Source organism: Staurois parvus, unplaced genomic scaffold, assembly GCF_062004578.1.
Source record: "Staurois parvus isolate SC_StPar_1 unplaced genomic scaffold, SC_StPar_1.0 ptg000991l, whole genome shotgun sequence".
NCBI lineage: Eukaryota > Metazoa > Chordata > Amphibia > Anura > Ranidae > Staurois > Staurois parvus.
In genome coordinates, this window is record NW_028318787.1 from 397663 (window position 1) to 411953 (window position 14291).

Sequence of the window (14291 nt, forward strand, 5' to 3'; positions counted from 1 at the left end):
TACATCAATCCATAAAAACAGTATCTGTTCTATTAAACTGGGATACCTTGCAATTGGCATTGGAGGTGGGTAAGTATTTGGGCGCAAAAATTTTACTGCTTTAATGCCCAAAATGCTGGAGGATTCATTTTGCCTGCATATTCCCTGTGGGATATGTACATTTTGGATAAATATATATATATATCTCAATCAGTGAGCGCTTCAAATAATAGCAGCTATAGCACGCAAGACAACCAAAACATAAACCTTATAAATATATGTACAAAAAGTGCAGCGCTAAAAGGTGTGAACGCAAATAAAATATGTTAAGATCAATATGTACTCTAGTCCAGATAAAAGTAATATAAGTAATACAATAATAAAAATAAATAAATTAACAAAATGGTGACAGTTCGTGATGAGTGATCAATACAGGAGTTGTTAGTGACTTCACGAACCAGTGGTCTGGTGACAAATAGTAAAAATACGCACTCACCAGATGCGTATTTTAAATACGCATGTGATAAATAAACCAGAGGTCCCCCTCATGGGATGGGATGGATGAGCTGGGCCGTCTTAGCGCACTCTCCTTCCTCTTGTATACAGCAGCCAAACCCCCATCAACATGGTCAATATTGATGGGCGAATCCCTTCCACTGCACTATTGTGCTCTGCCGGCGGGGAGCCTTCCTGGCTAGCAGAACACAATAATCACTGCTGGCGACTATAGCGACCGGCTGTAAACGCATGCAAAAAATCTAACAGGCTGGTTGTGCTGAAGTCTATTGGTGGATCGACTTCAATACAACTAGCCTGCCCATACATGAATCTATATCTTGCTGGTCCCTAATGAACCAGCCAAGATTTGATCCGTCTACGGCAGGGGTGGCGAACAAGTTAGACACAAAGAGCCAAAATTTTAAACTGTGAAAGTCAGAGAGCCACACCACGCAGTGACCTGCCAAAACAGACAAACACTCACACAAAAACACATAATTAAAACCATATTATTCACCATAACACTTTCTTCCCCTTACAAAACAACAATGTGTTCATTTCAAGGTAAGTGTCCACCCTCAACACACAATTTAAAATGCAACTTAGCCAGAGTTAACACATCAACTACCCTGGAGGTTGCTGTGGCACCTGTCTCTCTCTCTCTTCCTTCTCTCTCTCACTCTAACACACAAGTATACAAAAAAAAATTCTGAACTAATGGACTGCAGACACAGTACAGGAGATGACCAGAGACTGCGGACAGTACAGGGATGACCAGAGACTGCGGACATAGTAGAGGAGATGACCAGAGACTGCGGACAGTACAGGGATGACCAGAGACTGCGGACATAGTACAGGAGATGACCAGAGACTGCGGACAGCACAGGGATGACCAGAGACTGCGGACAGCACAGGGATGACCAGAGACTGCGGACAGCACAGGGATGACCAGAGACTGCGGACAGCACAGGGATGACCAGAGACTGCGGACAGCACAGGGATGACCAGAGACTGCGGACAGCACAGGGATGACCAGAGACTGCGGACAGCACAGGGATGACCAGAGACTGCGGACAGCACAGGGATGACCAGAGACTGCGGACAGCACAGGGATGACCAGAGACTGCGGACAGCACAGGGATGACCAGAGACTGCGGACAGCACAGGGATGACCAGAGACTGCGGACAGCACAGGGATGACCAGAGACTGCGGACAGCACAGGGATGACCAGAGACTGCGGACAGCACAGGGATGACCAGAGACTGCGGACAGCACAGGGATGACCAGAGACTGCGGACAGCACAGGGATGACCAGAGACTGCGGACAGCACAGGGATGACCAGAGACTGCGGACAGCACAGGGATGACCAGAGACTGCGGACAGCACAGGGATGACCAGAGACTACGAACAGCACAGGGATGACCAGAGACTGCGGACAGTACAGATGACTGCTGACCTTTGGGGAGGTGGGGAGCAGGTACCTGGATTTGACAGGTACCCGCTCTTACTTCCGCAGAGTTTTTGTTTGATCTTACCTGTTCCTTGATCCAGCCGCGCGCTGTCTTCCCGGCTTCTGTAATGGCGCTCGGCATGACAGCCGGGTGCCCAGTGCGCATGAGCGAGAAGCACTTGCGCTTTGTGATTGGTCCGGCGGCTTCTGGGATCTGTCATGTGTCCCAGGTACCGCCTTACCATTCACAAAAAGCACCGCTTCTTGCGCATACGCACTTGGCACCCGGCTGTCATGCCCAGTGCCCACACTACAGAAGCCGGAAGACAGCGCGCCGCTGGATAGAGGAACAGGTAAAAATAAGAGAAACATGAAACTTGGCAAAGAGCCACAGTATACAAAATATGATAAGAGGCAAAGAGCCGCATTCATTTTGGCCGGGAGCCGCACGCGGCTCGAGAGACGCGTGTTCGCCACCACTGGTCTACGGCTTAACATACACAGAATATTATCTGCAGATGTTTTTGTTGATGTCAAGAGCAAAAAATGAGCTACCTGAGTGCTACGGCTTTACAGGAACATGTTTTATCAAATGCTGAGAGGGTTGGCTTTGTACAATAGATAAGGCATAGTGCCCAGTACAAAATCTAAATGACTGCCTCTAGTAGTAGAAGTGCAGAACAATCCTGACAAATAAAAAGAAAAGAAAACAGTTTCAGTCTTTTTTTTTTATTGCTATAGTTCTATTTTAAACTTTTTATATGAATCTTGTTTAGCTCTTTACCTTCAGACTAATTTCTAATGTAAATCTTTTATGAATCTATATGTTTACAGCAAAAGACATGAGGAGCAGTCACTTGTATATGTGTCCATTTTAGCTTAAGTCATTGATCTCTCTACAAGTCAAGCTTTTTTCCCCCCAGAGAAATGTATGGATAGATATACAAGTTTACCTGGTTCAAAGAAAAACATTTCAAAATGTTATTTTTTTTTTTTTAGTTCTTTAGAGATATGGTTTGTCTCTACACTCTAACTGGCACAAATAAAAGACCTATACAAATCTAAAGAAATCAATGCAGCCACCACATCTAAGAATTTGTGAACGGAAATATATTAAATGTTTGTTTTGGGGCTAAAGTAATATGGTTTGGTCAGCAGCCTGCCTGCCTAGCCTGTGACTGGACATTCAAGGAGACTAAGCATACTAATAGGGTTGTTGTTCTGCTTTCTCTTCCTACTAGCCTGTTGACTCTTGAAAATGTTTTCTGACAATGTTGTGCAAAAAAGTATCCCCTACAGGAGGCAAATATCACAAGAAAGTAAATCATTTATGTTAGCTGTGTAATTTATTTTTAATAAAGCCTCCCTACCCCAGACCCAAGTTGGGCTTTAATACATACTGTAGCAAAATTAAATAGCATTTTCCATCTGACTAGAATTCAGCTTTACAGAGGAACTTTACCATGGGCCAATGGTAGCCTGGGGTTCTGTGTGCTCCCAGCACATGGACGTAGCTGGGAGCACACCCGATCATGTGGCAGATCAGGCTCCTGATCATGAGTCTGTTGTGAGAGCCAATCTCAGCAGTCACATGATAGAGAAGCTGCTCCGATTCCTGGCATTGAAGCCCATTTAAAATTCCACCAGGAAGCGGTAAAGAGGTTCAAGAGGAGACTGTGTCTCTTCTGAAATAAAAGAGTCTTACCTTCCTGCTTGCCAGCTGCACAGGAGTTATGTCATCCCGCTGAACCAATCCAGATGGCTGAAGATGTTGAATACTGAAGAAGATGGGGTGAAGATGTTGGTGCTGGGGGAGGTTCGTTGATGTTCCATCACTGACGGGAAGAAGAATAAAGCACACTTTAAGGGAACTTCACACAGTTGTTGAAAATGTCAGTTGTGGTGAACACACAATGCAGCATATGCCACAGTCCTCGTATCCAAAGGCCTCATGCACGCGGACATATACGAGGAAAAGCATGATGTAAATATGGTCATATTTCTGCACTCGAGAAGTCCAAGTGCTGTATACAACTGCCCATAGACATGAACGGCAGTGCACAGGTATATGCCAGTACTTGTGTAAACCAATGTATAGTGTACGGAATGATTCCCAAAAGCAGACTTTTTGAATTCAAGGAATACATGCCTACGCTATACATGGGTGTAGGCCATTACCACCATATACCCACATACAGCCGCTCATAGCTATTCATTTCTGTGGAAGACTGTATGCAGCTTCGGGACTTACCAGACATATGCAATAATTATATCATACATGGCCCCGTACAGCCAAGTGCATGAGGCCAAATGAAACATTCTCCTTGCCAGTGTAATGAGACCAAAATCTGCCTACCAATGCATTGCCGGCCATCCTATTAGCGGAAGAATACAAAGCAAAACGCCCCGGCTATGTGACTCCAGCACCTAAGCAGAACTAAACCCACAGGCTTGACTGTTGCCCCCAAAAAAGTTACATTTAAGGCAAGCTGTGAATGAGAACTGTCACATATGGCTGTTGCTCTCAGCCAAACTGGAAAACCTTCAAGTGGCTGGTGCCATAACACATCACATGTGCAGCACCAAGGCAACTGCGGGTCAAACAAGCCTAAGATGACAGCTTTCTTGCCTGTACAGAATAGGAAGGTTTAGTTCTTCTTTAAAGCGACTGCCAGCCAGGATGGAATAGAGGGTGGTCCCCTGCAAGTAAAAACACAGAAAAAGAAAGTATGTCAGTGATTAATTGCTGTGTTTTTCATTTCCATAAATCATTTTATTCATTCAAAAAATGCCTTAACCCAAGGTTCACATATACACGGCCATTCGGGCCACGTATTGCGCGGCCACGAGAGCCCGTTCATTTGAATAGACTCCCGTGCCCCGTGATACCCACGGAAGAAGTCCCTGCACTGCTTCTGAAATGCAGCCCGCACGGGAACCTTGGTTCCCAGTACAGCTGCATTTTCCAGTGCGGGCGGCATACCATTAGAACTAATGGCACCCGCCTGCGGGTCCGCATTCCTCTGTGCGGGTAGTGCGGCTGCACGGATTTTTGTGCGGATCAGCAGCCGCACCACCCGCAAAGATGTCAACCTAGCCTGTAAACTTGACAGAAAATTTTACTATTCCATAAAGAGTCAACTTTCTAACACAGCCTCCTCCCTTCTTTTAATCGTAGCCCTCGTAGCTCTTTCACGTATGTCCAATAACTGTCTATGATGGCAGAAAAAAATGAACTGAAGTGTCTCTGGCCATACACAGGGCTATCTTTTCTTGTGTCTGAAAGCTGTAGGCTCCAGGCACACTGGCTTAAAAAAAATGCTGCTCCTTGATGAGTTTAGCGTTTTGCCGGTAGAAGCAACTAATGTTATACTAGGTTATCATGCGCATTATGTAGTTTAGAGGCATTTTTTTAAGCAAGGCATTTAGAGGCAGAAAAAACCCTGTTTTGCGTTTTTTTAGAGCATTTTTCTGGCAGGAAAAATGCTAAACGCTCCTAAATGCTGCTAAACGCTAGTACAAAACCGCTCAAAATTAGCATTTTTTTCTGCCAAGAGCACTGGAGTAAGCCAGTGTGTATAGAGCCAAACAGAGCTGTGGGAGAAAAGGAATGCTTGGGAAAGAGGGCAACTAAAGCCGGCCATACATTAGCCACTTCCCGTCTGGCCCATGTAAATAAACGGCCGGACGGGAGCAGTGCCGAAGCGGGTGGCCGTTTATAAACGGCCCCCGCATTCACTGCCTGTGCGCGCTCTCTGGGATCGCGCTGCACCACGATCCGGTGCCTGCTGTGTAATAACACCGATCGCTGTACGGGAGGTCCCAATATTTATGTGATCACTGACGGCCAATCAGTGATCACAGGAACAGTAGTAAACAAGATGTCACTTCCTGACATTGCTTACTACCTCTGAAATCTGTGAATGATCAGAGGTCACATGGTACAAGGATATTCACAACAGCCTTGTACCATGTGACAAGCTGTGACCAAACACAGCTCTCACAGTATTTCTCAATGGCTGCAAGAATGCAGCCAGAGAGAAGGAGAAATTATTGCTTTTACAGCCTTTATGGGTGTAAAAGCAATCAGTGTAAAAAAAAAAAAAAATCTTCATCACCCCCCAGAAGTAGTAAAGTGTCACTATGGTGACACTGCACTGCTAGGGTGACAGCAAGTTAAAAAAATAAAAAACAAATAACAGTATAAAAAATAAAATAAAAATGTAAAAAAAAACTAATTTGCTTTATTTTTTTTTTTTACTAAACCGATAGCTGAATACATATTGGCCAAGATTTATGAAGAAAGATAATTTATTTGCAACATTTTTATAAGAAAAACACTTTTTTATTCAAAATGTTTGGACTTTTTCATTTATATAGCAAAAAATAAAAATCCCAGTGGTGAATAAATACCACCAAAATAAAGTTTTATCTGTCTCAAAAAAATGCTAAAAAATTCATGTGGGTACAGTGTTGCATGGCCGCGCAATTGTCATTCAAAGTGTGATAGCGCTGAATCTGAAAATTGGCCTGGACAGGAAGGGGGTGAAAGCGTCCGGACTTGAATTGGTTAAAGTGTATGCCTTGACAATACTGTATGCCGGACTGCATCCCGAGATCTCAGCATTACTCCTTTTCAGTTAATGAGCATGCACAGTGTCTCAAAGAATGGACATTACTGAGGGGATTGTAGCTGTGAAAGGGTGGCTCCTGCATAATTAGTAGCAGTACCAACCAGAAAGTGGGCATAATCTGGGGCAGGACTAATGACAAAGAAGGCGTGATATGCGTTGGCCATGGGCAGGGCTGACAGTCACTTGTGAACGGAGATGAAGATGTCGGTAAGTATGATAGTACTTTGGCAAACCAAAAACCATTGAGTTTAGGGATTACTACTTTGTGGAAATCTATTTCTATTTTTCAGTTGGAAGGTTATAAACACTACACTTGCTCCCCCTGCTGGTGAATTAATGTACTGCATGGTATTCTTTACTGTCCATGATGAAAGTTTCTGAAAGCAGATTTTTAAAATTTTCTTCCACTTTACATTTGTGTCTTTCTTTGTCTCTCCTCCTTTCTCTATACTTTTATACATTGTCTGTTGGTACCCTATATTTTCCTCTCACCCACCCTTCTGTCCTGCCGCCTTCTTTCTTTCTTCATTCTTTCATTCCTATCTTCATCTCCCCCAATGTTCCTTCTTTTTTTTCACTTGGTATTTGATTCTTGCTTTCCTTATTAGCAGTGGTGTCTTTCTTTCTTTCCTACAAATGCTGCAATTTTTACTCCCCACAAATGCAAGTCTAACAACCCATATAGGTGCACTGAAGGTGTTTTCTACCCTGAGCCCGGTGTCAGCCCAGTCCACAGTTTTTTACTTTTCCATTGCCAACATGATGACCACTGGATGGGTCCAATCCACCGCAGTGTGCTAGAAATGTAGCTGATCACCACTAACTGCTCTGCAAAGGGCATATTTATGAATCAGTGGATGTGACATACACTAAACATTCAATATAAGTGAATCGGTCACTGTAATGTAACACACATTCCCCAGGAAGATACACCTGCAGTGTCTCATGGCTTTATAAATATGCCCCTTGATGTCAGTGTGAGTCTCTACCATCTTCTGCTTCTGGAATTCAAAATATCTGTAAATGAAAGTAAGCAGTGCAGTATTTATTAGGACCAAATTATATCTAGCATATCACATCTGACGCTTTGCTGTCACCTTCATTAGGCTTCTTGTTCATAAAATCATTTCTAAAGTAAAGAAAGTCACAGCTGGCCAGTAACAAGAAGAAGAGCTAAGTGACTCACACCGACAACTCACACTGACACAGACAGTTCAGGTTTAACATCCGCTGCTCCAGGGGAAACGATCAGAGGAAAGACAAAAGAGCTGCACACATCAACTACAGATGATCAACACATGGACTGGCTGAAGTCATACTAATCAAAGAGGTTTCTGATTGGAACCCATTGCACCTCTTTTTGGGAGCGCACTGCAACAAACTAATGTCCATTGGAAGGTGTGCTTGGGTACTAAATGTATTGTTGAAGCGGAGCTATACTCACCTTCTCTCCAGCACTGTGATGTCCTGGAGCTGGCCAGGCCAAGATGACATCACTCCCGCACGTGTGCGAGGTCATTCATCTCCGAAATTCTATACTAAGCTGTTTGTGCAGAGGGGCAGGTAACAGGTCTGGATCTAGCCTGTCTGATATGGGGGTGCAGTAAAAAACATCAGGGGGGCAGGGGATACAAGGTCAACAGGGCAGTGTATAGAAGTCAGTAGGGCAGTGTACAGGGGGGCCAGCAGGGCAGAGAGAGAGGGAAAGCAGTTCATAGGGCAGAATACAGAGGTCATTAGTTTGTAGGGCAGTTTACAGCGAGATATCAAGGAAGTTTACAGGGGAAAGAAGGGAAGTGTACAGGGGTCAGCAGGACAGAGGATGAGAGGTCAGCAGGAGAGTGTGCAAGAGTCAGTAGGGCAGTTTACAGGCGGTCAGTAGGGCACAAAATAGGGGTCAGCAGGGCAGAATACAGAGGCCATTAGTTTGTAGGGCAGTTTACAGCGAGTTATCAAGGACATTTACAAGGGAAACAAGGGAAGTGTACAGGGGTCAGTAGGACAGAGGATGAGAGGTCAGCAGGAGAGTGTACAAGAGTCAGTGGGGCAGTATACAAGGGTTCAGTAGGGCAAAAGATAGGGGTCAGCAGGGCAAAGGACAGGGGTCAACAGACGACATAACAGGGGTCAGTAGGGTGGAGAGCATTATCAGGGCAAAGACAGGGCAGAAAAAAGGGGTCAGCAGGGCAGAGAAAAGGGTCAGAAAGACAGAGGACAGTGGTCAGAAGGGCAGTCTGTGGGGGTCAGCAGGATGGAGGACAGGGGTCAGAAGGGCAGGGTACAGAAGGTCAGCAGGGTAGAGGACAGGGGTCAGAAGAGAAGAGGACAGGGTCAAAACTGCAACATAGCAGCCAGCTATACACTGCAGATTGAGGCTGTGTCTGAAAGGGAATCTGATCTCAACTATGTGCTGTGTGGGGAGGAGGACATCTATTGACTGCCCTGTGTGTGGTGTCAGGACAAGGTCATCTAGCTCCCAGGGTGAAGATGACAAACTAAGCCCCCTATGTTTGAGCATCCTGTCTCAGCATAAATCCCTCCCCCTGAAAAAAAAAAAAAAAAAAAAATGGCACTAATCAGCACGTTTCCCCCCCCCCCCCAAGCATAACTTCTGTCTGCAAGCCAAAATTCTCCCCAAAAAACAATGCAAAAAACTCCTCCTTCTCCAAGCATAAACCCCCATCCCGGCACAATCTTCGCCCCAATCCTAACTCCAATGCCCCCAATACCTTATCCTAGCACAAATCTACCTCAAAAAAATTACCCCTCCATGCACACATCCACTTTCCCCTCAAATTTCCCATCCAAGCACAAATCTCCCCAAAATCCTCCTTAGCAAAAATCCCCCCATCCCCCCTCCTAGCACAAATTCCCCTCCAGTACCCCCTCTTAACCCAAATTTCTTCACCACCTGCTAGCACAAATCCCTCCCACTAAGCCCCCCTCCTAGCACAAACCTCCCCAACCCACCTTTCTAGCACAAATTCCCCCAATTCCCCCATCTAGCACAAATTACCCTGCTAATCGCCCTTCCTAGCACAAATCCCCCCTTCTAGCACAAATCCCCCTGCTAACCCCCCCTTCTAGCACAAATCCCCTTGCTAATCCCCTCTTCTAGCACAAATCTCCCCCCCCCAAATCCCCACCCTCCATTCCCCTCCCTATGAAACATTCCCCTAAATTCTTACTTCCAGCACAACCACCTGCCAAGGTACCCTTCCCAGCACAGATCCTCTCCCTTTCCATATCCGTTGCTTCCTCTTAGCCCAAATCCCTTGCCCCCTCTTAGTTTAAATCACCCGACCCCTCTTAGCCAAAATCCTCTGCCCCCTCTTAGCCAAAATCCTCTGCCCCCTCTTAGCCAAAATCCTCTGCCCCCTCTCAGCCAAAATCCTCTGCCCCCTCTCAGCCAAAATCCTCTGCCCCCTCTCAGCCCAAATCCCCCGCCACCTCTTAGCACAAATAAGCACAAAAATTCCCCCCCAAGCCTCCTCCTAGCCCAAATCCCCTGCCACCTCTTAGCTCAAATCCTCTGCCCCCATCTCCTCCAAGGACCGCTCATCCCCCAGCAGCAGCAAATGTAGAAAGGGGGCGGGTAATGAAACTGAGTACAGCCCGATGGTCAGAGCGATCCTGTGTCATCCGCTATATGGAGCAGCTCCTCCTTGCTCTCTCTTCTTCATCACTTTCTTAATTGCTCCAGGCTCCCTTTCCTTTGTTCCGGCACTGAGTGTGGGGATGGGGGGCTCAGCAGTCTCGGGGGGGCACAACTGAAATCTGGGGGGGGAGACAGCCCACCCCAGCACCCCCCTATATCCAGCATGGAATGTAACCAACTTTAATGCAGAAGAGACATTGTGGGGGGTATTTACTAGAGAGTGCAAAATCTGGTGCAGCTCCGCATTGAAACCAGTCAGCTTCCAGGTTTTATTGCCAAAGCTTAACTGAACAAGCTGAAACTGATTGGCTACCATGCACAGCTGCACCAGATTCTGACTACACCAGTTTCAGTAAATCTACCCCTGTATGTCTCTTTTGCATTACAAATTCTGTCTATTCATGATTTGTTTTCATTAACCGCTTAAGGACCACCCTATATCAGATATACTGCTACAAGGTGGCACCTGTGCACAGAATCACACATATATATATATATATATATATATACACACACACATCATTTTGCAGTTCCAGGTAGGGGGAGCGCGCGCCCTACCCGCGCTGCCATTCACGGCCACGGATGTCAATCACCGAGTCCCGGCCTGTAATTACCCGATGGCGCCCAGTGATATGAGGGTAACCTGAGGGAGTAAAGTTTTTTTTTCTTATTGGAGTCAGCGCCTCATTTACTCGCTCAACAGACGCACTTCTGCTGAGCGTTTAGAGAGCTTGAAACTTACCTTTCCTGACAAGCACCCAATCGGTGCTCATTACACTGCAAGGTCTCTCCCCTCCCTGCTAGTCCTCGATGGTGGAAACAGACAAGGAGGTAAGGAGGAGATAAGCAGAGCAATGTTAAAGATATTAAAATTTAAGTCGCCATAAAGCCCCTTTCGTTTATAAAAGCCCCAGACATTACTAAAAGCACCTCAGATTTAAATACGGTTTTCGTTATTTTTTCAGGACAAGTAGATTGTCATCAGGGACAAGTAGATTGGGACCCTGATTTACTCCTTAGACAAGATATTTCTAAAACAAAATCCACACCACTGTATAGCCAGCTTAACCTCCTTTTGCCGCCACCTCCCAGCCCTTTATAAGAGCTTCAAAATGCTGGGAGGCAGACACTCTGATCACATGACCACTGTGATTGGCAGTCACGTGATCGGAAAGCTCCCTTTCGCAAGTAGGCATTGGGAGCTTTCCAGGATCTGCCAGTAATTGTTCTGGGAGCGCACAAAAATGGTGACATTTGGGACATTTGAGCCCACCCATCTAGAAGGCACATATATGCATGCTAAAACCTGTCACTGACAGTAATGGACGAGAAAACTTTATAACAGAACCCCAAATAGAAATATAAATTCAGCAAATGTTAGAATCCTTAACTGCTTTATAAAAAAAATCTAAGCATTTTGGCTAAATTTATACTTTCATGAATACTAAAAATAACCAGCAATAATAGCAGAGGAGTGAGTCTGAAAACTTCCCATTAAACCAGGGAATACCATCCGAATCAAAAAAGCATTTGCTCATAGCGCCATTTTAGTTTAGTAACTATTCACACTCCAGCTGGAATCTGATCGGTTGATATGGGCAACATCTCCACTTGTTTGATAGGTGTTTTTTTTTTTTTTTTTTAACGTACCGCCACTTCTAAAACTCAAACTGTTCTGACTGGGCAAAGCTTCAACACTTTCTGGTGGCACCAAATTTGCCCACCCCCTCCTGCCTCTTACACATGGGTACTGCACTATAGTGGTGCACCGAAATTAAAATTCTGGTGCCGAAACCGAAAATTCAAAATGCACTTGGCCGAAAACCAAAATGCGCAGTTTTTAAAAATGAATATATAATTTTATGAAAAAAATACACTTTGATTAAAAAAACACAATATATAACACAATTTTTTTGTAAAATATGAAAGGAGGATGTTACGGCGAGTAAATAGATGCCCAACATGCCACGTTTTAAAATTGTGCACACTCGTTGAATGGCATGAAACTACGGTACTTAAAAATCTCCATGGGTGATGCTTTAAAAATTTCTACAGGTCAGCAGTGTAAAGTTACAGAGGAGATCTAGTGTGAGAATTATTGCTCCTGCTCTGACGTTCATGGCGATTCCTCAAATGTGTGGTTTGAACACCATTTCCATATGTGGGCATGGCCTACGTATGTGTTTACCACTACGTGCGAGCACGGGGGAGACGGGCACTTTAAACTTCTTTTTTTAATTTAATGTTTTTTTTTTTCTTTATTTGCACTGTTCCTTTAAAAAAAAATGTAATTACTTTTACTCTTATCACAAGAAATACATGCATACCTTATGATAAAAATTTGTGACAGGTCCTCTTTATAGAGAGATATGGGGTCAAAAAGACCTCATATCTCTCCTCTGCAATGTAAAGTATTGGATAAAAAAAACGTTGATCTAGTGCTTTAAAAAAAAAAAAAAAAACGACCGAAACGGGAAATGACATCGCTCCGGTCCTCCAAAGGCATAGAGATGTGTGGCGGCTATCTTTCCTTCACACACCTCTATGCCAAGCGTCGGGATCGATGGTTTCTCAGGTAAGGCTGAACTACCGAGTGGCAGCCAATGGCGGCAGCGGATGACAGGTGGGCGGCGGCGATGGCAGGCGAGATTTTTTTGGCACCTGTATCTGTGCTTTTTTTTCATTTCGGCTGATGGCCAAAAGGGGTGTTTTCTGAAATTTCGATGCATCCCTACTGCTCTATCACCATAATGGGTTTCTTCACAGTACAGCATGAAAGGACATGGAAGACAACAGGGAGTGACTACAAGCACACAGGATCACTAGGCATGACAACAAAGCTGCTCTGTTGAATGGCAGTAGGTAAGCATTGCCACTCAAGAAGGAATACAATTGGCAAAACAGAACTTTAAAGTGGTTTTAAACCCAAAACCAAACGTAGTATATTGCAGCTTTCCAATCATTAGCTGTGGGGGCCGCATTCGTTTTTCTTTCACCCCCCCTTAGTTTTCACCTGGTGATCAATTCAGTAACACATCTCCTGCATTAAGAGCGAACCCACTCTGGATGGATGAGCACAGGGGGCAACTTTGGACAGCAGTGTTGTCAGTCTGGTGAGAGGGGAGTGTTAAATGTACTAGCAGATTTAAATACACTAAACAAACCAAGTCCAACCGCAGATTACACGTCAGTCTCACAAGCAGTTACAGCAAACTGTGTTTTTTTAGCTTTTGGGATAAATAAAAGCTGATCACTGTAATCTTCCCTGTCAGTGGCAAATAGTTAGTCTCAAACCTCTAACTGCTACATATGAAGGACAGCTGGTTCTGTTGAAAAATAGACTTAATGGCTCGATCACCAGATGAAAATAAAGGGAACAAAGCCTATAAAAAAAAACTAGTGCAGCCACCACCACAAATAAGCATTGGGAAGTAAATGGGCTGCCCTATGCGTGACATGTTTACATGTGAAAATCGCACAAAATCAAAAATGGGAATGAGTGTTTCTGCTACAGCTTCTGCTCAGGATGTGAATGGAATGTGCTTGGGAGGAGGAGTGATTTTAGGCAGCAAGAATGACTGGGAGGACAGGTAAGGGGAAAAAAAAATAAAAATCTTCTTACCAAAGTCACATAGGAGTTACTTCATATCGAATGCTGATGCCACTTCCGTGAATTTCTATATTAGTCTACAGGGCTGAAATAAAAGGGCACCGCTGAAAAATGTCATTTCCCTCATTCTGCAATTGTGTGCAACCCAAATCCATCAGAAGTCACACTAGTGTGAGGGCCGGTTCACACCACATGCCGTCCAGTACGTTTATTTGCTGCATCAATGGACGGTACAGTTTACACCATTGCAATACGTGCCAGTATAGTCCACAGAATGAAAATGCATCAAAATGAATCGGAATGCATCAAGAACACGCATGCAAAAAAAAGCATTCAGACTTTGTTTCTGTGGTGGGAACTGGCCCCTAAGGGGCCTAATTAGTGACATGTGCATTCCGGTGTGTTTTATGTGTTTTGCCGCGTTCCAGCACAGTTCCATGCAGAAAAAAGGCAGCATGTT

At 44.7% G+C, this 14291-nt stretch overlaps 1 protein-coding gene across 1 annotated transcript in view; it reads right to left on the reverse strand.

The window, feature by feature from the left end:
• Positions 1-14291, reverse strand: part of LOC149441385 (uncharacterized) — a 421690-nt gene that overhangs the window by 327443 nt on the left and 79956 nt on the right. Inside the window, exons 4-5 of the mRNA XM_089657407.1 lie at positions 4559-4629; positions 3635-3764 (exon numbers count right to left, since the gene is read on the reverse strand). Coding sequence (XP_089513533.1) covers positions 3635-3764; positions 4559-4629 — 201 coding nt within the window. The remainder of the gene's footprint in view (positions 1-3634; positions 3765-4558; positions 4630-14291) is intronic.